This window comes from Athene noctua, chromosome 1 (genome assembly GCF_965140245.1).
Source record: "Athene noctua chromosome 1, bAthNoc1.hap1.1, whole genome shotgun sequence".
Taxonomy (NCBI): Eukaryota; Metazoa; Chordata; class Aves; order Strigiformes; family Strigidae; genus Athene; species Athene noctua.
The window spans coordinates 31220343-31245890 of NC_134037.1; the positions used below are offsets into that span (position 1 = coordinate 31220343).

At 35.6% G+C, this 25548-nt stretch overlaps 1 protein-coding gene across 1 annotated transcript in view; it reads right to left on the bottom strand.

The window, feature by feature from the left end:
* EYS (eyes shut homolog) overlaps nt 1-25548 on the bottom strand; it is a 1054063-nt gene that overhangs the window by 307047 nt on the left and 721468 nt on the right. Inside the window, exons 32-33 of the mRNA XM_074895818.1 lie at nt 7916-8106; nt 6085-6176 (exon numbers count right to left, since the gene is read on the bottom strand). Of these exons, the coding sequence (XP_074751919.1) occupies nt 6085-6176; nt 7916-8106 (283 nt within the window). The remainder of the gene's footprint in view (nt 1-6084; nt 6177-7915; nt 8107-25548) is intronic.

The window sequence follows — 25548 nt, forward strand, 5'->3', positions numbered from 1 at the left end:
ACACTTCAAAGAACAGATAATATCTTTGGTGAAGTAGTTCTACTATTGAAGTTTAAATTGCTATTTTTTCAGCACAAACCATTTAAACTAACTGGTACTTTGAAAATACCTAAGGTTAATAAAAGGTAATGCCATTGATACACTGTACATGAAACTAATTTCTGGTATCTGTATGCAATAATCATCTTCATCTCCAGACATCTAGGCTTACTTACAAAGCAAACTGCGTAAGTATAACTTCGTTGATTTCTTATCACTTTCCTTAATATTTCTTCAACAGCAGATACCATCAGTGCGTTCTCAGTATTCATCAATGCATCTCAGTTTGCTAATCTGAATTTATTGTTGTTTAACTGTTCTGATGATTTTTAGTGGGTGGCTGTATTTACATTGCTAATCCTCTCTAGCATCTACAAAGTCATTATTTCTATAGCGTTCTAAGTCATAAAAAAGGGAGGATTAGGTTCTTGAACAAAAACCAGATATAATCTGAAAGTCATTATTGACTGAACATTTATTCTTAAGAAGCAGCACCATTTATTTTGAACACTTGACCTCCAAATAGAGATATATTAAGCTACATTTAAATTATCAAGTATTTATGAGGTAAAGTAATGAATAAAATCAGTCACAGGAGGGAATGTTATTAGCCCATATCCCCTTCTACTTGTCTGTGAAAGGATTAAAATCAAATTAAATCTTTCTAAATGTACTGTGCAGGTTAGTAGCATGAACTGGAAAACACATAACAATATATTCTGAGTAGCAGGATTTAAAAACTTTTCCTCTTTTAGTGTTTTTTGATTCACAGTTGGTGTTAATCTCACAGTTCATAAATCAGAATCTCCTTTGATTCTCTTTCTTCAATCCAGCATTGCCATTTCTGGGGCACTGTCATGCTCTGCTAGTAGGCAGTAACAGTGTCACTGTGTCACAGAAATCTCCAGCACCTAGAAATTAGTTTTCCACTTTTTGAGCTACTTGTGCCAATAGTCACTCTTTGTTGTTGCAAAGTCAGTATCTTTTTCCTTTCAGATGCATTCCAGAACATCCTTTTTGAGGGATATTCTTAACTTCATGGTCATCTCTGTGATAGTCACCATAAGTATTTTAGGTTAAATTTCTTCATCTCTGTCAAAAAAACCCAAACCAATGAACCAACCAACCAAACAAATCCTCCTAATTTTCTTGACATTTCATGATTTACTCATACCTATTTTCTACCTTGCAGATCCAGACCTTGACATTAGTGTCATTATTTCAAAAGTTTTCATGATTTTTGTGCAGTTTAAAATAAAAATGCCACTACATCTAAACTATATTCTTAAATCAGTTTGTTTTCATTGACTTAGACTCTCTGCAATGGATACTGGACAGCAATTACCTAATTAGGAATGAAGACACAGTGGAGTTTAGGAAACAAGAAATGTCATTTTATTACCAGTGTTAATAAATCATAAATAAATTAGACTAAATGTAACCAACCGGAATTTTTACAAGACCATTGATCTTAGGAAAAGTTTCAAACTATACAAAAGTTAGAAATTATGACATAAGTCAACATTTGTGTTGTTTTCATACACCCCTAGTTTTGCACTAGGCAGTTTAGGAGGGACTGAAAAGAAGACCAACACAGACATGCCTAGGAAATTGGCTTTGTGAGGACCGTATCAGTGGCCAGTTTAGAGGTCCAACAACTTCCTAACTCATTTGTATTTGTAATAATTATAAATCAGGCTTAACCCTGCGTATGTCCAAATACTTTAACAAATGCAAGTCCATTGATAGTTCCCTGGAGAGGCCCAGAAAATTAAAAGAGCATGAAGCTATCTTATATCATGAATAGACTTCTTACTGCACTATATAAATATTGAATGCACTTCTACTCCAATTAAGCAGCAGCCTTTGCTGTTAATATCTTGTGGCTTACACTGGTTTTTGAGGACATGTCCCATTAAGGATATTTTCATTAAGTAGAGTATATGGCATTTACATGGTACATGATGGTACATCCATAGATGGATTACCTCTTCACCTATATGCTGTTATGCTAAAAATGAAGGGCAATGTTCAGCACCTTTGTGATAAAATGAAAATAGGAATGTACAAAAAATGTGAAGTAAAAAAAAAAAAACCAAACCAGAAGCGTTTGCATTAATTTCTAACCTCTTTATCATCTGCTTACCATATCTACCTGAAAATCCAAGGGAAAATATGAGCTTTATAGCATATTCTGAAGGATAATAAATACAGCATATTTTGTACCATATGGATTATTTTAGGCCTTCATAAAAAGCTATCAAAACCAAGCAATATACAAGCTCCAGAGTAAGCATATGTTGCATTATGGCATGATTAGAAAGCCTTTTTTTCTGACTAGAGGAATCAGAAAACATCTACATCTCAAAACCAAGACAATCAATCACCAAAAGTCCTATAGTTAATCAGTGCAAACCTCAAATTACAAACTTTATGAGTTAAAGGAGAAGAATGATGCACTCTTTAAAAAAGCAAATTGCCACATTTTGCAGTTGGTTTCTAGACTGCTGAAGCATCCACACCAGTTTTCTAATCCTTGTAGTCATGGTCAGTTAAAAACAAAGTTCAAAATGGGCAAACTCATTTTAAAGAAAGAAGTTGTATTCATGACATCTACTGCATAATCAATGTATAAATTGATACATGCTAAAACAATTATCAGAGGTTGTCTCAGATTAAAAGTAAAATACAAAATGGTTTCTATTTAATCAAGGAAACTCTTATGATCAGTTCTGAAATAATTGTTGAAATGGAGAGTAGTGGGCCAAGAAAAGGAAAATTTTCTAATAGTGCTGTTGCAGTTTGACCTGTTTTTGAAATATATGATATTTTATTAACTTGATTTGATGACAAATTTTCAAAGCTGCTGAATAAGCTAAAATAATTTTCACCAGTTATTATTTTACTATGCCATATTATACTACAGTTGATTAAATGTTGACTTCATAAAACAAGTAACATACATATATCAAAAGTGACTCTATCAAATCTAATTGTCAACAGTATATATTTCATTGTTAATAAAGAAAAAAGTATGTGAAACAGTGTTTATTACACTTTTCCATACAACAAATAGTTTCTTAATTAACTCAAGCACATGTGAAGATGCATGAGATGAAAATAAGAAACAACTTCTAACCAAATCTGTCTGACATCTGCTCCATTAAGATTTTAAATCTTAGAATCATAGGATCATGCAATCATTTAGGTTGGAAAAGACCTTTAAGATCATTGAGTCCAACCACAAACGTAACACTGTCAAGATGCAACTTGAGGTCGTTTCTGCTCATCCTATCACTTGTTTCTTGGGAAAAGAGTCTGACACCCACCTCGCTACAAACACCTTTCAGGTAGTTGTAGAAAGCGATAAGATCTCCCCTCAACCTCCTTTTCCCCAGCTTAAATAAACCCAGTTCCCTCAGGTGCTCCTTGTAAGACTTGTGCTCTAGACCCTTCACCAGCTTCACTGGTCTTCTATGGACACGCTCCAGCACCTCAATGTCCTTTTTGGAGTGAGGGGCCCAAAACTGAACACAGGAATCGAGGTGTGGCCTCACCAGTGCCGAGTACAGGGGTAAGATCCCTTCCCTGTCCCTGCTGGCCACCCCATTTCTGATACAAGCCATTGTACCATTGACTCATATTCAATGGTATAATACTCATATTCAGCCAGCTGTCATCTAACACCCCCAGGTCATTTTCCTCCAGGCAGATGTCCTGCCACACCTCCCCAAGCCTGTAGAATTGCATGGGGTTGTTGTGGCCCAAGTGCAAGACCCAGCGCTGAGTCTTGTTGAACCTCATACAATTGTCCTTGGCCCATCGAACCAGCCTGTTCACGTCCCTCTGCAGAGCCTTTCTACCCTCAAGCAGATCAAGACTTCCACCCAGCTTGGTGTTGTATGCACAATGCTGTCTTAAAACAATGTCCCAAACCATTTCCAGTCACTTTTCCACATTTTCAGAGAGACCAGTTAATAATTGCTCACTAATTAGCCTGAATCCCTCTCTTATGCATCCCCTCTCTTTCAACTGCAACAATCAGTGTGGCCCATCTTACCTGAGCTGTCCTGAAATAATTACCATTCACTGTAAATGAAAAAAGAGAACTCTTTCTTCCTTCTGTTTTAGGCTCAAAGGGAACACTGGAAATAGAAATTGGGTTGTTTTGCTTTCCAACTATTGCCATAGACTGATTCATAGATTCAAGTTATTTTCTGCTCAATGTTGTTGAGTTGGGGGAAAATGCATAAAATAGGTGCACTCATATCATGGTAGTTAATAAATTCCTGAGTAACGTCAATGACATGGCAGTTTTAATGCTCTGGTGCCAGGGAAAAAGATTTTTTTCTTAAAGTCTCCTGAAGAATTGAGGATTCAGGTATTCATACTTTTTCTGTCTTCAGAATCTTAAATATTTCTTAAGGCTTTGGGGAGACCTCATAGTGGCCTTCCAATGCTTAAAGAGAGCCTGCAGGAAAGATGGGGAGGGAGTCTTTATGGGGGAGTGTAGTGATAAGATGAGGGGTAACCATTTTAAACTGAAAGAGGGGAGATTTAGTTTACATGCAAGGAAGAAATTTTTTACTCTGAGGGTGCTGAGACACTGGAACATGTTGCCCAGAGAAGCTGTGGATGCCCCCTTCCTGGCAGTGTTCAAAGACAGGTGGGACAGGGCTTTGAGCAACCTGATTTAGTGGAATGTCTCTCTGCCCATAGCAGAGGGGTTTGAACCAGATGAACTTCAAGGTCCATTCCAACCCAAACCATTCTATGATTTTATGATTAAAATGAACAACAGAATTCTAATGGATTAAACTAGCGAACAGACTAGAAATTTTCTGTCTTCAGTGCTTATCCACTTTCTCTGTGTCACTTGGGAATTTTTAGACTTCTTTGGTATTCTCCCTCAATTGTCTTTAAACGACTTGCAGAGCCCTTGATTATTTAGTGACTATTCATACAGAAGCTGCTTAGTGCCTTTATCATCTTTATATCTCTTCCAGTTCTATTTCCTCTATTTTGTGATTGTGAGGGAGTCAAAAACAGAGAAATAAACAGATCTGTGTATATTATTCAAGATTTTAGAGAATACTGTGTGGTTTGGAGCTTGAGCCTGGTTTACCATGCTGGAAAAAAAAAAATAATATTATAACGTTGATAGCTGAAATGCAGCAACAAACTGTTGTCCTTCTCACTGACTATTCACTGACACATCCGAGGCAGCAAGGCACAATATAATGGATATAATTACCACTACATTTTCCCATAGAAGCTAGGGTTCCACTTGTAGTTGCCCTGCAGAAGTGTTTCATTTAGCTATGTTTGAACAGATATAGCCATAATTTTAAGATGTCTAATGGCAACTAAGCACCTGGAGAGTTCACCAGGTTTCATGCCTAATTTTCCTATAAAGTGAAACAAAAATTTTCTTTGTCAAGTTCTTAAAGAGTTGTGATTCTAACAGTACAGACTTTTGGTCATTAGATACAAATATATACAAAGAATATGGAAAACATACTACCTACCTCATTTTCCTTTCATTTTATCCTCCTTCAGTTGCAAGCATTATTACTTATACAGGAGTAATATACCCTATTATGAGCTGCAAATCAGTGACAGCAACAAAAGTCATGGTACTGCTTCTACCTGTACTGCTTCTATCTGTTCTCCAAGATTTTTTATTAGTCACACTCTCATTGTGCGAAATTCAACTATTTTGTGGACTAAGTAGCTTGGACCTACTGCACAGCAGCTTCCCTGCCTGAATGTTTGTTTGCTATGGTACATGATTTCAATGAGAATAAATTTATTTCCATTAAGCACATCAGTGATGTGATGAGCACTGTCCAACTGTACTAAGTTTTAAACAGTGTTTCCAAGGATGTGTTGTAGCCCATACTGCCATAACATGATTTTACTGCACATGTTCAGGTATCAGTTATAGCTAATGAGATATAATATCATTGGAATTTACTAACTATTCAACCCAGTTGATTTTCAAAGCAAATATAAACACACAGAACAGTAAAATACAAAACTTACCTAATCTGCACTTTATACCATTGTCCATCATCCACTCTAGCAGTAGTAGTGATGTTTTTGACTTCTGATGCTTCATCACATAAAAACTGATACTAGAGTGGGAAAAACACTTTTATCACATAATTTCTAATAATTAAACCGTTATAGGCTTAGAAACTTAAATTTAAAAAATAACAAAGTGTTTCATAAAAAACTGAAGGATGTCATGTGTATCAAGAAAAACTAATGTTACATTGAAGATCTGGGTCAGGAAGTCTATTGTGCCAGAAATATACAAGCACATATATATGCCTTCTAGTCTGCATGAAAATGCTTTAATCTTTGTGTATTGTACGATCAGATATTATGGGTCTGATTTGCTAAGAAGTTGACCATCTGCAACCCAGCTGAAATTAACATTGGCCATGGGTGAATTTTACTCAACATTTTATGGCTTCCTTACACTTACAAACACATAATGTAGCATGCAGGCTTGAGCATTTTGGAACACCATTTAATTTCCTATACTAATGTGAACAAGCACTTGATTTCATGGTTTGTCTACTTGTAATTGTAGTTTGATTGTGAGCTTAGAACCATTTGTTCATTGGTCTTTAAATCTACATTTAATTGACCAGCTTTGTGAATGATTAAGTGAATTCAATTAGTTTTAACATGGCACACTGGGATCTCTGAATAGATTTTTGTCAATTAAAGTACTTTCATATTTTATGGTGCTTATGATATGTTAGAAAAATATTTTTCTGCATCATTACTTTACCATGAATGTGAGATGGACTTAAAGCCATCAACATTTTCTAAACCTTGGATAACTTTCTGCCCCTGACTAATGTCATTTGTTCTCGATAAAGATAGTCACAATATAACAAAACACAATAAATCACAATATAATGAAATAAAGTAAAAGGATATTTCTTATTTTTCTGTTTATCTACAATTTATATATCTTTTTAGTATGATCATGTTCTTTAAACATGAAGGCAAATATAAGTCAAATATGCTGTTCCTAACAGTTATTTCAGAGTCCTTACAGAAGAATATAATTACAGACAAACTTTTTGAAATTTGAAAAGGAAAATGGAAGGCATTATGAGTAAAGTAACATTTCTTTAATATATTTTGTAGCCTCTTTAATCTCTGCCCATCTCTTCATAAAGCTCAAGATTTATCTTTTCTTCAGAAAAGGAATAATTTGCCAAAGGTAAATATATACTGGGATATACACTTTACTCCTTAAAGTTTATACATAAATGTATTCCTATTTAGTTCATCCACAAAAGCCCAGTAAATGTTTCTCTGTGATCCTGTGGAACTGTGAATTAACATGATAGATCAAGTAAAAGGTTTCTACACAGAGATACATGGTAACAAAGATTCACTAGATTCCCTTACACTGTTAATTTTCCTATGAAAATTCACTCAGTTCCACAGCCTCCCTTATAACAATTTTAATGAACTTGCACATGAGGAGGTTCAGTTAATTTAGGCTTTGTATATGAAATAGAATACCTTTATTCATACCACCTGTAAAGACAAAATCTACATTCTTTATTTTTGTCTTATAATGTGTACTTTTTATATGAGACATTCCAATTATAATCACTATTCAATTTTCCTCAAACACCACCACTTGTGAGACATATTAACCATATTAGCCATGAATTTGCCCCAATAGATAACAAGTTTGACAACTATTTTCCGTAAAATACTAGAGAATCTCAAGACTCTGCAGCTCTACCTATTATATTCTACAGTAGGATACAGAAAAAAAAAAATTAACATTTTTACAGATCCTAACCTCTCCTTCATTGGGAGATTTTTGATGCCTTACCTGTAAGGTGCCATTTCTGATGAAAAGCTGAATTAAAAAATGTCCTATTGTTTCTGGGCTCTGTTCAATATACAGGAGGAGTCCATGAGTTTTATAGGTCTTAAATTCCAAGTGAATGAAGTTTTGCATGTTCAAATGCAACCCTTGAAATTCCAGGTAAGAATCCCCATAATAGCGAGCATAACTAAAATCTGTAAATAGAAATTTGAGACATATAAATATAGAAACACATTTTTCTTCTTCACCCACTGCTATTTTATTCTGCTAATGGTAACAAAGATATAGGATACTCTTTATAACTGTCAGGGAGGAAGACATGAATCTGAAAATTGATGTTAATTTTCTTCTGTCAAAGATTAACACTGAGATTTTTTAAAATTAGACTAAAACTAGGTCAAATTATATTGAGCAGGCAACTAGGATCAATGCCTTTAAGAAAAGCCTATGAAGATGGTAGCACTTCGTACATATATATCAGCTTTGGCTTCCCATAAGTCAAGAATATTTTTTTTCAAAGTTAAGCATTCACATAGTTTTTTATGCAAGAATGAATGAGTTTGAAGTCTTTGCAGAAATCACAGAGTACGGAAAGGGAGGGAGACATTCCACAACTTAATTATGACAATGTCATCTTAAATAGGTCAACTATTTCTGGCTAAAACAAAGGGATGTTTCTAGAGTGGAAGATGAAAATTTTCCTTCTTACTACATCTAGCTTGTCTGTTCGATTTATCTAGATCCTTCTTAACCTCCAATCATTCCTGACAAGGGCAGATGCAGCTCTTATTTAAATGGAAAAGCTATGCAAATACATGGCTGTAAGCCCATCAGATGACAGGGAAGAACACTTAAAGGGGGTCTTTCTTTCTTTCTTTCTTTCTTTCTTTCTTTCTTTCTTTCTTTCTTTCTTTCTTTCTTTCTTTCTTTCTTTCTTTCTTTCTTTCTTTCTTTCTTTCTTTCTTTCTTCCTCTTTCTTTCTTTCTTATCTTGTCTTTTTTTGTTACGTTATTTTTCTTTTCTGCCTTTCTCTTCTTTGCTTCTTTTTCCCTCCCTTCCTTTCTCTCTCACTCTCTTATTTTCCCTTCCTTTGTTTCTTCTTTCTTTTTATTTCCACTTTCATCCTTTCCTTTTTCTTTCACATGTTGTGTTTTTACAAGAGTATACAACATGCACATGGGTACACATTAACACACAAATGCAGTCATGTACTTGTTAGGTTTTTTAACTTGCCAACACTTAAGCTCAGTTTTAGATCAGTATATTTATCTGCTCATAAGGAAATAAAAATATATGTACTCTTCCACACATGTAACACAAGGAGTTTAGTTGTTTCATTTTAGCAAGCTATGGTATTTTGATTTTTGAACAAGCAGAAATGTGCTTTAGTCTCACTTGAAGAATCACATAGCATATGATTATTTGTTTGATTAAATTTATAAGACTGATAAAAATTTAAAGAAATATTAACAATTCACCCATCTTGTTAAAAAAGTCAGTGCAACAATGTGAAACTAGATACAATGCATAACACATAATAAGTGAATAATTTCATTTGACTTGGCTTAAATTCTGAATATCAATACTGGGATAAATTACAAACTACTAATGGTGCACTCCTGTATACTGCTGTAAGACTATGTTGAATTTTATCCTTTCATGACTTTTCAGAAACCTATTTACAAGGTCAGAGTCACAGTGATTAAATCCTGAACAAAGTTCTTTTTAACAAATTCTCAGGAAGACATGCAAAGAGAAACAGAAACAATTCAGTAATATATGTACACATGCAGCACGCAGTAAAACAAATTTAAAAAAAATCAAGCAATAATAATCAATGACCAGTGATGCAAAAAAGATGACCTGATAATTTAAAATTTATTTAAACCCTAAAAATTCTGGTTTGAAATATAAACCTATATGTGTAAACACAGAAACCTCAAAACATAGAAAATTGCAGAGAAAACTTCTTCCATTTTAGAGACAGGACAATTTAAGAAAGGGCAGACATAGCTTTAGAGGATTACCTCCAATCCCTAACCTTTGTTTGTTTTCCTTCCTGAGCTTGCTACTGAGCACTAAATCTTCTCATTCCATTTGCCCTGAACTGCCCCTGAAAATGGTTTTTCTTCTCTCATGGAACCACACAGTTATTCCCATGCTACTTAGAAACTCATACCTAACCACCCCTTTTTCTTGACTTCACTTAGGAGATCAGGTTGACTAAAAGACAGCAAAGTTGTATGGAACATCTCTTTCCTGCAGTCCTAATACTTTCTGTACCTCTCAGTTTTATGGAGTTGTTTTTTTGTTGGTGGTTTGGTTTCTTGTGGTTTGTTTTTGTTTTTTTGTTGTTGTTTTTTTTTTTTTTTTAATTTTATTGTTCAGCATATAATTAAGTAGACACATGAGAACAGGTCAAAATTATATCAGTTCTTTGGTGCTTTGCCAACACAAGGTATCTGAGCCCCTAGATCTCACTGCAAGAGAGTAAAATCTGTAATTGTGAAGAGAAAATAAAAGTGAGCAGGCAAATAAAGCAGTTTATTCATGATTCCTGAAACTATAACTCTAGTAACTGAGGCCAGACTGGATTATCTACTATACTTCAAGAAAGACCAAACAAGTAAAAGCTAGTGGTGTCTACCTTTAACTTTTGATGTACAGTTTTAGTAAATACACAGAGCACTACAGACAAAAATTGTACTTTATTCTCACTGCCATCCATGTCTTTTTATCTTCCTATGGCACAAGTGATGCTGTTTTGCAAGACAATATACTCCATTATTTCATGGATTTGAGGCCAGTTTGGCTTTTTATGGGAAAGATATTCATGTTGCTAACTAGAAAGCTTTTTAAAGGAATCAGCTGCAGTAACATTGCTGTAATTACTCTATCTCGGTAAATATGGAAAGAGTTAATGAGGTAAAGCACTGAAGACTATTTAGCAAGCTCCAGGTTTTTGTTAAACCCATAAAAAAGTGCTACTTGAATCACAAATGTCTACACACCTTCCCACAATAGCCATTAAAACCCACTGCTATGGTTTTACCTATAAAGATTCTCACATTGTAACAGTACATGACGTCTTTTTATAGAATATAAGCTTTGTTTATAATCCTTCTACTACAATTACATTCAGGTTTTTCATTTGACCTCTAGAGCTGGCTTCCTAGATTGCTATTTGTCTTAAAGCAGAGTGCTCATCACCCAAGCCTTTAAGAAAAAGAAAAAAAAATTGAAGTTGTATTTTATCTTTCACTCTGAATGTCTAACATTTGCTTTCCTAAGAAACAGGAAAGCCCTTTGGCCTATAAAATCCTTACAGTTGTTGCTCGTTCCCCTGTGTATGTACAGCTGTCCGCATTTTTCTGTTTACACAATTTCACATTAATGTCAGAATTTTAAAAGATTTTAGATCTAGCTGTAACGGTAAGCACATACGCAGCCAAGCCTGCAACCCAGCCAACTGACAAGCTTTGTTAACTCTTGCCAGTTGGGTTTCCTCCATTCCAATGAGGTTCAGCTGCATCAGCTTCAGAACGGAGGCTTTCAGATTTGAAACTTCTTGAGAGTTAGACAACTATAAGTTGTGTTTTTTAAAGGCAGGTAGAGATAATAAAAACTTTCAATATGCTCATGAGTATACACTCCAGTGGACAATGAAGATTCTGTCTCTGGGTATTTCTATGTCTAACACATACCCCACAGTTTGGATGTATTCAGGCACAGAGAATATAATAATAATATTCTTCTTTCTACTGTTACTCTTTTTTGTATGTTACACCTTGAAATAAAATACTCCTGTTCAAGCTGTTGTTTTGCTCTCTTTCATGGACACATTTTTACATAATTTACTATTATTTTAATCAGAAAAACCTTACAACATTCAAAGAGAAGTCATCACTGCCTGTAAGAAGGACTGTCTAATGAAAAATATGAACAATTAATTTATTATTTGGGAATTTTTTTTTTTTTTTAATAAAGAAGCAAAAGATCCCTCAAAGCAATATAAAATTATGGTCATGAGAAAGTTATGTTTGTTTAAAACTGGGGAATGCCAAGTGAAAAAAAAATTTAGAAAAGTGAAATGAAAATGTCAGAGCAAGGACTATTCCACTGGGCTGGTTACAGACCCCTCCAGCCCAACAGCTGACTTCCAGTCGCTGCCCACGGCTCAGGCTTATGCAAACAACATGCAAGGAGCAATGTTTCTCCTGGAACAGCTTGTTAGGTCCCACCATAAACAGTGCGATGGCTTCCTCAGCCAGGGTGTGCTCATGGCCTACCATACACCCCTGCTTGCCACCTTCCGTGAGTGGTTGGCAAGCGGGCCAAAAATATAAGCAGTGACCCAGCACCCTGCCCCTCCAATGGCCTCACCAGTGGCTGCGCCAACAGCCACCCTGTGCACTACGACCCCTTCCAGGCCCCTTGCTGCTGCTTGGGGCTGAGCCTCTCAGTGTGCTCTGGGGATACAATACTGTGTTGTCAGGTGAGGGAGCTGTGGGGAGAGATGAGGCAGCTGACCACCATCAGGGAAAATGAGGATTTTTGCAGAAATGTGTATGGGAAAGAAGCTGAGCCACACAAAGGAAGGCCCTAGCTGAAGTCCATAGCCTGCAGGTAGGGGTGAGGTGGTGGGCTGTTGAGACGTGGAGCTTGTGGTTTCTGGCAGCAGGACAGTTTCTGATCAATGAGCAGACCTGCAGCTGCCCATTGTATCACTAAAGGCAAACAAGATACTTCAGGAGACCCCAGAGCCAGCTCAGACCAGAGTTTGTGTCTGCAGAAGGGGACAAAGGCAAGTGAGGTCATTACTGAAGACTCCCTTCAGCAGGGTATGGAGGTGCCAATCTGCCAGTCCAACCTGATGTCTCCAGAGGCTTGCTGCCTGGCAGGGACAGGACCTGGGATTTTGCACAGGGACTAACAAGCTTTACACAGACCACGCATGGTTAATTGTTGCTAGTCTTCCATGTGGGCACCAACAATGCTGCCACCGTAACCCGATGCATCAAGAGCGACTGCAGAGCTCTGGGTGTGAGGGAGGAAGCCATGGAGGCCCTTGGTCCCACCAGCAAAAGGGAAAGTCCTGACCAGCAGCTAACTCATTCAGCAAAATGCCTAGCTGCTTTGCTGACACATCTAATGAGGTGGAGCAAGAGTGTTTTTGCTGGTTTACTTGATAAAGAGGACTTTAGACTAGGTGTGCTGTAACCTGAAGAGAAGTGAAGAAGGAGCAAGTGTGTCTGGGCAACAGCATGGCAGGAAGATCTTGCAAGTGAGATGAATTTAACACAATACGTGCTGGTATAATATGGACAAGCTCTTCAAACACTGAAACTTGAAGAAAAGAACAGTACAAACACTTCAAAGAATTACAGATAGTAAGTCAGGTAAAACATCACTACATTTAGTTAGTCCTCCCCACCATTTAATTCTCCTGCAAATTCATACACAGCACATACAGAAAGTTGAACAAATGTTTTTGTGAATATATTCATGGGGACATTAGTGGTGGTAACAATTCTTCAATGACCTTGAAACTAATGATTTCGTTCTTAATTCTAAATAAATCTTCAGTTCTCTAATTACGATGGCACAAATTAAATGCAGCTGTGATACTTTGCTGTGAAATGTTGTCTCTTGGCTTATTTCTTCACTTTCTGAGGAACATAGGAAATACCTGGACAAAAAGTCAATATTTTTAGTATTAGTTTTGTCTTGAAGTTGACTACTGAAGAAAAGGGAGATTTTTATAGCCAGTCTTTCTTAGTAGTAAGGCTGCTTAGTGGGTGTTCCATTTCTAGCTGGAATTTATGTCTTCAGTAAAATATTAGTGTTCTGCACCCTGAAGAAGATTTTCAAACAATGACTAACTACTGTCACTTATTGCTAAATATTTTGTTAAAACTACAGTGTATCCAAACTTTGCACTTAATACCAACAAATGATTTCAAAAACTAAACTGTTGTTTGCTCTTCCTTCATTCATTCACTGTTTTTACTGTACAATTGTGTTTGTACCTAGATGGCAGTTAACACTGAGAATTCATTTTTTCCAGGTACACACTACATCGTCCATATTACCAATAGCTATGCACAGTGTTAAGGATGTGATTTGATTGCATTTCAACCACTGTTGAAAGTTCCTAAATGCAAAAAAAGCTTCACATGAGGAAAAACAATTGCCATGACAGAGTAAGGGTCCAACGTGATGTTCATGCTGAAGATGGGAAGTTTTCAGGGAAGATTTGAGGGGGACGTAACAGCAGCCTTTCAGTACTTACAAGGAGGTTATTGAGGATGCAGTCAGACTCTTCGTAGACAGGAATGACAGGAGGATAAGAGAAAATGGTTTTAATTTGAAGCAGGTAGTTTACCACAGTAGAAACATGCTTGCTGTCCTATCTACAAAGAATTCATGCCTCCCTAGTTTGGTGAAATCTGACAGAATATAAAAGCAGTGTTAATGGATAGTATTAGTCATATGATACCGTGTTGTTGTTGTTGTTGTTGTTGTTTCTGTTTTTTTTTTTTTTTAACTCTTTTAGAGCCTTCTGTCTCCGGTGGCCTATGTACATAGCAGTGTTTTTTCTTTACTCACAACATGCTGAAAGTACCTCAGCTTTCATTTTCTTTACATTTCTATATTTTATCTCCAAAAACTGCATTTCTTTGAGGTTTCACATATAATGAGTCATGTCAACCACTCTCTTTGGTATTCTAAAATAAGATCAATCATTCCAGTGAGTTCTAAAGGACAGGCACAGCAAAACAATAAGTTTTATGCTTTATTCCCTTAATTACAACAACCTACCTCATATTTTTAATCAGCCTTTAAAAGGTTTTAGTTTATTTCCAAATGAGTCTCATGTTCTACTGTATTTTCTATTTAGACTTTTCAGCTGAAATACATTAAAGACAGATGAGAACAATGATCTTAAGCCATTATTTCTATTTCCAGATGACATGCTATTTCACTGTGATATGCCTCCCCTTTGGTTCCACATAACATACCCACAGTTTCAGTGAACCTATGTTTTATGCTGTCAAAAAAGTCTGTGCTGCATGACTAGCAGAGAATTATAGTCATGTTTTTCTCTCAAAGTTGAAATGTTCTTTAATGTGGCGTGTTAGACAACAATAAAATGTGGTTAACATCCAGAACCGTTGCCAGCACAGCCTACAAGCGTCTTTCAAGCAAAGAAAAACTACAGTTATGAATGAACCCTCTTTACTGTTCTTTTGTCATGCTTACACAGAGCTTTGAGTAGACTATAAAATTCTTCTGAAAGAAAATCATGGCTGTTTTAGAGCTCCTATAATTCACAGAGTCTACACTTCTAGCCTAAACATACACATACAGACATGCACAACACATACATAGAATTTAGCTGCCTTAAAGGGATGCAAAACAGATCCTCTGCCCAGAAAGCTGCTTCCCTTTTGCTGCTATTGTTTATCTTTCCTTTCCTCACATATGTGTCAGTCATGCCTGCTGAACCATGTTTTGATTCTTAATTCCTTCATATTCAAAAGCCAGTCTGCAATGTAGTTGGTAGTGAGATCTGCACTTACACTCCCTGCTCATTCCACAGAGGGGACAATTGCCTGCATTTTCTGTTAATTTTCCGTTCTTCTCTCCATTCTGTGCAAGACTTGTAAGATATAGTTGGAAACAACAAAAAAATCTGTACATACAAGATTTTCTTACACACTACATTTTTCAAAATATATATATATGCACAAACAGTACAGATCTTTAGAAATTAGAGGAGTATAAAGAAGCCAAGACTACAGTAGGGAGTGAAATTCAGAGATTTGTAATCATACAAGTAGCAACATTCTCAAATATAGACTTATTTAATGGGAAGTGGAAGCAAAATCCATTTTTAAAAATATAAACTATTTACTTATTTTCACAGTATTTGGATACTTTGGGGAAAATGGGTATGAAACTTGTTTATCCAAGGATAATAGTAGGTTATATACATGGTAATAATTTTCTTTTTCTATATATTAAGAGATATATATAGGTAATACAAATAAAATTTCTACATGTATAAAATACATAAACCACACACTTTTTTAAATCTCTTGGGAAAGAGGAAGAGTTTCTTTTAAACTATTCTAAAATTTTTACATAAAAGAAAACTCACTGAACACCAGCAAATAGCTGTATTTTTGTCCCTTTTCTATGACTCATATGGGTCAAAAAAAGAGGTTCTGGAGAGCTCCTCATAGAAAGAAGGGATTAGAATGTTGGACTGTGCCTAGCAATGTGGACTATGCCTCACACTGGCCCATGGTATGTGCCTGTAAAACATCTGTGCTCCAACAGTCTCTCAAAAGTATCATTTAAGTAAGTCCATTTCAAAACAAAAGCAAAATATCTACAAATGAAGAGGAGCATGACAAACTTGGAAGTTTCAAACATTTCTGTTTTAATTTGTTAGTCTGTTCACTCATTCCTTGAAAAAGTATTTTTCTGTCTACAAATAAACACTCACAACTCATTTTCTAGAAAAGTTCACACCTGCAACAAGAGCAGTGTTGTTCTATGCTTATATATATATTGGAATAGAAGAGCATATATTGTATGATTTTTTCTTAAAAGTACACATAAACCAGTAAACAAATTAGTTCATTACTGTACATTTAAAAATAATTTCCCTACATCTTTTCACACACATATTGTCTGCAAAGAACTCAGGGAAAAGGGGGGTAGAGTCTTCTAGCAGTAACCTATTTAAATTATAGGAGGCACCTGGAATGTAATTAGTGCAGGAAATTGGTTTATTATTATCATTAAAGTATAAATAGTTGCTAAACCAGGATGCTGTTTCATGTTCAACTGTGGATTTTAACATCTAACACACTGTATGACTAGATCTGTTAATGACAATATTAGCTTAACGAGATGAACCGAGACACGTGTGACTGCTGTCTGACAGTGACAGATTTTTCAACATGTAGGCTAGCTCAACAACATACAGATAATGGAGAGAGGTTTTAACTTTTACTGCAATCAGCAGATGAGTAGAAAAGATTCTCTCACAGAAGGTATAGAAACATACATATATAAAAAAATCAGGAAAAGCCTCAGCTGTCTGTGGTTCTCTTTGAGCTAAAGCCTGTGTTGTTTCTTTGCTTTTTTAAAAGTACCATAAGGGACATATTGAGGATCAAGTATTATTACAGCAGAAATCAGGCGCAGATCTTACCTTGGGGATAATTGGCCTGCTCTCAGAAGAACTTCACAAGCCTCCCTAAAATCTTTCCCTTTTGCTGCCCTTTCTACAAAGTGCTGGCAGGTGGCACACAGCCATCACCAAGCCTAGTGTCACTGCTTGCATGTTGATAACCCACAGCTAGAAAACATCAGAGCCACCACTGGGAGAGAAGCAGATATATCCATAAGAAACCAAGATTTTCACTTCTACTCATAAACCAACCTGCTATTTTCAGTCTCTTACAACTAGACTTTCAACAAACAGAACTGAAATAATTTTAATGTCTTATCAACTATTTTAAAGATTACAACCAACATCAATGGTCACAGTATGAAGTGTACATATTATGGCTTCAAAATGTCATTTACAGTATTGTAGGTTACTCTAGAAGACAGTTATCTCCCCATTATTCGGAACAAACAATATAGATGTGAATAGCACCATAATCAAAATCTTGCAATACACTGCAAGAACAACAGACTGAAAGCACAAGGTTTTAAGTCTATAATACAAGAAAAAATAGGTCAGTAATCATTGTTTCACATCTACCTCCCCAATAACAAATCAATCACTTAAGCAAGATTTTTTTTCTGACTAGAAAACAACAACAACAACAAAAATCATTGTGAAATCCAGAACAAAACAGTATTTTTATTTGGTCTAATCCACTGCTAGAAGGGATTTGTAAAAAATCTTTTTCATAGTGGGCTTTTTTTTTTTTTCTAATGAAGTCAAAAAATCAGCACAAAAAAGCTTCATAGACTATGCAACTATGGGTGTTTCTTGAAAGTGGCACTTACAATAATATTATGTATTCTATGCATTTAGTTGAGGATGCATGTATGGTATCTAGTCTAGCAGAAGGATAATGGAAATCTCTGTGAGTAATTTGTTCTTGTTCCAAATCCAAATCTTCAGAGATCCAACATTTTGATTTAGCAATTTAGCTTGAATTTTCTTAGCACTGCACTACTCTGGGAAAAGTGGTATTCAGGTTATTTGCTGACAAGAATTCTCAGGAGTGTGCTTCTTTCTGTTGAAGGTTATTGGACAAATTCTCATGGAGTCCTAAGATTAAAACTATGCTTATCCTGAAAACCATCTCTCCCCTGTCACTGATGAAATACTGTGGCAAGATGGCATTGTAAGGCTTGCACAGTAGCTATGCTTGTTCCTCATAATTTCTAGTAATTACTTTCACCTATTAAGGGCACACACCTCACTAAATTGATGGCTAAGTTTTACCTGATCTGTATTTATAGGTAAATATGTTGTATTTACTGCAGTTGTAACTTTGCGTAAGCCCATATTTGCCCAATAAATTGCAGTTAAATTGGCCAAATACATGTCTGTCTTCAGTATGTTTTGTTTTGGTCACAGCTATGTGTGCCAGCTCTCAGAGTGGTGCCAAAACTGTTACTGGGCAGATACATCAGCTGCAGAATCTGTCTTTGTCTTGGATATACAGAACCTGAAACCAGTCCCAACTGGAGCTGCACCCTCAGACATGGATAGTATTCACAGTAGTACCCAATCAAGCTGTCTTTTACAAACAAACAGGGCTGATGCTGTTCATCCTAACAGTGAAGCCATGGTGCTCTGAAATAATACCTTTTCTGGTGAAGTTGCAACTCTTTCAACTAATATCTTACACTAGTACCATGTTCAGTCTGTCTGTATCTCTCTGCTTTCCTTTCCCCCAAAGTACTTTTTAGTGTAAATATGTAGGTCTTTTATAAAAGAAATTCTAAAGCACTCAGTTAAGAGCATCGTGAGACTTATTTCTACTTACTTCATCTTATGTCAAGTATTAGAAGCCTGCAGGCTGTCTTTTGTGCTTGTATGCATTTTATTCCCACTTAACTAGTGAGTTCTAATGAAGACCTGCATGCACACAAAGCATCAACAAAATATCACTTTGTGAATGTTAAAACCACTCATCATTCACAATATTAACTTCCTCAGTGATGTCCAATAAAGGAGGCATAAGATAGATGTATATGACATACCATATTCTGTTTCACTTTCTGAGTCACGGTGGTCTAGGATATGCTAATGGGAACAAGTACTATGGAAACAAATGCTGCCATGAATATTTAAGAATATAAATAAGGAATGAATCATTAATAACACAGCAGACCAATGTTACTACATATAAAACTCAGTACTACACATAAAACTCAGTAAATGTTTTGACGGTCACAAAAATAAAACTGATTAAAAACAGGATCAGAAAAATTAGTAGGTATCATTTCCTACACATAACCTATAAGAGAAAACCAAAACACTAACCCTAAAACAGATTGTTCATAAATTATATATATATATATATATATGTATAAATTATAATATATGGTCTCAGCTACTTTCCCTCCTGTTTTGTATGTGATCTAGTCACTTGCAACATATAAATGCAAAATTTTTATTTGGTAGCCTTTTAATATGGGAACTGGCAGCTCAGAAGATGGGGAAAATTCAGAATGATATTTCTGCTTAAGTAATTTTTTTCAAAATATACAGTAATTTCTATGCTGAAAAAAAATAAATTTACATTTAGAGTTCTAGTGTTAAGTGCTGTAGAATCATTTTCCCTATGTAGATGATCTTACAGCGCAAAAGGACAGATATTCACACAAATTTTCTGTAGCAAAGATTTTGCATGAATCATGAAGATAAGTTTAAAGTGTGCAAACACAGGATATCTCCCAAAATAAGTACGTGCATGGAATTTTTCTGTGGTAATGAAAAATGAGAAACTCCTTGTTGCTTCAGAGTAAATACATGTGTTTGTACAGTGCTTGACTGTAGTGTCTCTGTTTAAATGCAGATTGGACTCTGAAGATACTAAACTGTGGTTGGGATAGAGACTGCTTAAACAATAATTTGTGGAAAGTTTCCCACTTTTGATCATGATATTGAGTTAAGCAGAAAGCTAATTGCAACCCTAACTGAGGAGACATGGCTGAGAGACAAATGCGTTAAAAATGCTAGCTAACTAGCAATCAATCAGGTCTGCAAAACAAATAACACCCATACATCTTTATTTGTGAAAGGAAAAAAAAAAAAAAAAGCAAATAGTTAAAGATGTCTGCTATAAAGATGACACAAACAATTAAGGTTGCAAGAAGAATAATTTTTGCTTCTGAATAAAACAAGCAAAATACATAATATTTGACTATACTACAAAGACTTGTATTTTCCAATAGAGATTTTTCAAGAGATCTCAGAAATGTAGATGACAACAACAAAAGCTGAAAACATTAATCAAATTTAGAATAGATCCAAAGACATGCATGAAGCAAAGAAGATGGTGGTAGAAGATAACAGCCCCCACACAGATGTATGCAAGTTGAGAAGCTTGGAATATATTGTGATTCTAAGTGAGCAACAATGAGGAAAAGACATGAAAGGATGAGAGGAGAAAGCAGGATGAGAGGAGAAACCAGGAATCAGAAGTAATGGGAGCAAAGTCTAAGCTTACTAATATAAGCTGAGAGGAAAGTAAGTGCTAAGAGCTTCAGCCTAAAGAGGAATATAGATGTCAATTCTGAAATTGAAAATGAAAAGGTAGGATTATCTGTAATCAGAACTCAGGTGGAAGCTTATGCAAAATGGTTGCTCTATTTGGCAATCTGCAACCTCAGGAGAATTAACTTTGTATGTAGAAGTCCTTGTCAGCTTTATGTTTATGTCTTCACTGAAACAAGGAAAGACAAGTAGGGGTGGATTTGGATTTCATGTCACAAACACAAAACAGCAATATGTCTTTTAGCATTGATGACATGGCATTGACCCTTCCACAACTAAGAGGAAACCAGTAAGTTCAAGAAATTCTAGGAGATGAATAAGAGGTCTAGTATTTAAAAGGATCTTTCTCTGCAAAGGGACCTGAAGTTCTCCAAACAATCTGCCTGGTACTATTGCTCAGACGGATGCCTTCAGACATCTTATTCAGATTTAATTCAGAATGTTCATAAAGTGATGGCCAGAATAGAAAATACCATAGTAAATTTTATAATTAGTTCCACTTGGTGAGGAATTACTTACCACCTCCCTAATGCTTTAAGTGTTGTATCTTAGAATCAAGACAGTATTAGGAAGAAGGTGAATAAAAAGAGTATCTGCACTTGGCATTGTTTATCTCTAAGATAAAAATCAAAAGAAACCTCAATTCTTATTTTACAGGGAATAAGATTACTGTTAGATTGGTATAAGGAAAAAAAAAAGTTACATATTCCAGTTCTTACCATAAGCAATATGCCTCCTTTATATCAAGTGAACTGTCTATGATTGCACATTAGAAGTCTACAGTCATACTTGTGTGATGTACACCATTCATTTCTGCTGAATATTTGACTGAGAGGATGTCATTGTGGGTTATCCACTATTTTTTCACATATATATTTGATTATAAAACAAAAACTAACTTAAAATATGAAAAAAACCCACACTTTTTTCTCTATTCGGATTTTGCACCCACTTTTGCCAGAGCTACGGCAATACTCTTTGGTGATGTTCATATTAATCATTCTCTTGCTCTGTTCTAGAATATGGGTCTAGATCACAGAAATCACTGTACAAAATCATGAGCTGATACAGAAATCATGCCAGTTTTATACAGTTTTTTAGCTATAGAAATGACTGTACTTCCTGTGTCACAGTAACCCCAAGTTTTCTCCTGCTGAGGAGTTATGTAGGTAGTCACAATTCTCTGACAATTGCTATTTGCTAATGCACTTACAAGGCAAATCTACTGAGCTTCTCCATAACTTTAGCAAAATAATCTATATTTCTTTTATTACTTTATCAGCAAATTCCCTATGGGTATGAAAGTTTATTCCACTCAAAAACATTGCTAGACACCAAATGCCAAAGAGAAAAGATAAATGTACAGTTATTTATGTTTGAGACACATTCTGAAGAACAGCAAGCATTCAGAATTAGTGTCAATTAAAAGGAAGCCTTGGTCAATGGCTGGGTTATCTAATTTATTCATACAAAACCTGAAAAGCAGCTCTATATCACATTGTCTCCTTGTTCAGTCAATGAAGAGGAATGCCCAATGGGAAGTTCATCCCATCTCAAGACAACATTCTAAAACAAAACTCTTCAAAGACTTCTTTTTTCCACTACTGAAAGATCCTATATCACCATCTATTAGTCACTTGGACAATTACTAATGTCTATATGGAAAGTGTCTTGCCCAGGATTTTTCATTTGGTTTTATAAAGCTCTGTGCATTCAAGTAGCAGGGCCACTACAACTAGCCTGCTTTAGGAAAGGCCGTTCACTGTTGTGAGTTTGAATAGATCAGATGTCTATAACTTCAGGTCATGTATTTCCTAATATGCCTACTCCCTTTTCAAATAAAATTGGATATCAATAAGCTGGTTACAGAAGTATCACTGTTTCAACTTTATACTTATTCCTTGGCAGCCTTTACATAATTTTTCTAACTACGACTATTTATATTGCTGAAATTATATTAAGTAGGAGTAAGCCCAGTGTATTTTCTATGTCTTGTGTACACCACTAAGATTTAAGGAATATCTGAGGAATTTGAGGAAGGACTGAGGTACAAAATTACAATTTGTATACAAGCTGGAAATAGTGTCATTTCATAGCCAAGCCCATGAAGAATTCTTAGTTGTTGTTCTGTCATTCAATTTTTTGCCCAATCTGGCAATACACAAAGCACTTCCAGCTAAATATACTTGTTAACTCTCATAGAAATCTAAAATTCACATCTGGTAAGCTCAGTGTTTACCTGTCTCATATAACATGCCGTTTAAGAAAAAAAATGTTATCCCTGATGCCTCCAACTAAAGATTACTCAGGAAAATCCAACTACAAATACTGACATGTTTAAATACCACACAGCAGTGGCCACTGAGGAATTCTTGAAAAACACTGAATTCAGTTTTGACCAAAAGAAAAAGAAAAAATCTGCAAAATTAGATTACTATTTGGGAGCTAGAGCACATTATATTTTATTTCTTTAGAAAGTTAGACAGAAATTGTCAACAGATATAAATAAGGATAGAAAAAACCCTTTATTTACACCGCATAATATTTGAAAAAAAAAATAAAATCATTATAATCCTGGATACGATGACACTTCATTTACCTAACTCTGTTTAAAATTCTCTCCAAAATTCTAGTTTGATTTTTTAGAAATGTTAAGTATGAAATGCAAGAGACTTGAAACAAGTATTTTCAGATATAAAAAGTATAAAAACAAAGAATAGCTGCCTGCTATAGATCTTTGATAGTTATGTTTTTCACCAAAAACACTCATATGAAAATCACATGGCTAAAGAGAAACACTTCATGAGTTAAGTTTTATTTTTTCAATTGTTAATATATCAAAAGTAACAAAAATGTTGCAATGCAGTTCATAATAACAATGGCACATGTTGTGCACACTTTTGGGGGAACAGTCATTAATGAAAACCAGAAAGAGCCTCGAATACAAAGGCTTTGACCTGTAAACTGGTGTTAGCTCAACACATAGAGCTTTAGAGTGCATTCTACAGTGTAGCAGAATACAATACTTGTACTAATTAGTATGGTCTTTCCAGCATTAGGGAAATATTGAAAGCACTGATTATAACTGTTGATGTCATTCACTGTCTCTTCTTTAACTGGTTTGTAAAGGTTCTAGGCTTCTTTCTCTTCATGGGATGGGAAATTTATAGTCAAGTTCGTTAAGAAAATTTCAGGCTAGCAAATAATGACTATACTTAATGTCATCAAGTGATTTCCTTTCGATCTAGTATTACAAACACATGTTGGGGATATATTAAAAAACAGAAAAGAGAAAGACTATCCCACAATTAAGGACATATGAAAGATCTAGCCAGTGTCTTTTAGAGCCCACCCACAAAATATTTTTTTTTTCAACTGAATACATTCAAATGATTTGATGCTAATTGATCCAAACCAACAGAAATTCCTATTATGTCCTTCAAATTTTCAAATTCAAGGTTTTACATCAAAGTAAAATCCCAACATTGCCAGCTGTTAGTATTAAAGGCTATATTCTCAAGAATAAGAAACCTCCGTGGCTTATGTTTTCATCAGCTTCATTATAAAGCTTTTTCTTTTGCATAGTTACAAGTTTTATCAACTTGCTAAAGGCAGAACCAAATATAACATGGTGTTTAAAACTTGTTTGTTGTAAAAGTCTAATGAGGATCATCTTCTTACTGTACAGGAAATTAGTCAAAACCGTATTAAACTAATCACCACACTGAGTTTTGTGAGTATCTTTTAAGTTCAAAAGACTTAAACCCAGCTCTGTTATTTAAAGTACAAATCAGGCTTCTCCATCTATAAAAAGCATAATGCTAGGCCCTCTGAAGGAAGGGGCATTATTTTTGTCTTACATGGACAGTAAGCATATCCCTCTGCCAGGAGAGGGGAACCTCAATCCATCTCCTACTACTTTGATGTCAGTGCCAACAATAGATGCCCAGAGACTGGAGAGGGATCACAGCTCAGCAGGAGAGCACCTGCAGAGCAGCAGAAAGGAATTCCAGCCAGTAAGTCAGCTTCATTGGGTGACCAACTTAAATGCCTCTATGCAAACGCACGTAGCATGGGGAATAAACAAGAGGAGACAGACGTGCACATCCCTGCAGGGCTACAATCTTATTGGCATCACAGAGATGTGGTGGGACAGCTCCTATGACTGGAATGTTGGAATGGAAGGACACAGGCTCCTTAGGAAGGACAGGCAGGGGAGACAAGGTGAGGGGGTCACCCTCTATGTCAGTGACCAACTGGAGTGCATGGAGCTCTGCCTGGGGATGGATGAGGAGCCATCCAAGAGTTTATTCCAACCCAAACCATTCTATGATTCTGTGATTTAATACATGACAAAAATTCACAGAGACACACACATTAAAAACAAGAAAGAGAGAGATATAAAAAAACCCCTCTGCCTGACAAAGTTTAATCTACAGACCTCACCTTCCTTAGCAGTGTTATGGATCATATGTCTTAATAATGCCATTCTGCTGAAGTGAATGCAAAATCCACTGTAACAGAGAAAAGCAGGGAGATGTCCAAGACTTCTAGCTGTAACCTGGCAAACAAGACTGTCACCTGGCCAGAAACCTCAGAGGACTTGTACATTGTAACAGGATTTTGACTGTGTGACTTCAAGTTTACCACAGAATCAAAGAATGGAATTTAGGACATCTTTTAACACTAAGAAATTCTATGCTGTTAAAATAATGCATCTTTATTAGATGGGGGGTGAGAAAACATTTGTAAGATTAAAGAAGAAGAGATATAATTGCAGATGAAATCTGGGGAAGATTATTACATATATGGTGGTTTATATCAGTTGCATTATGCCTGGAAAAACAAGATGAAAAAAATAAAAAAAATA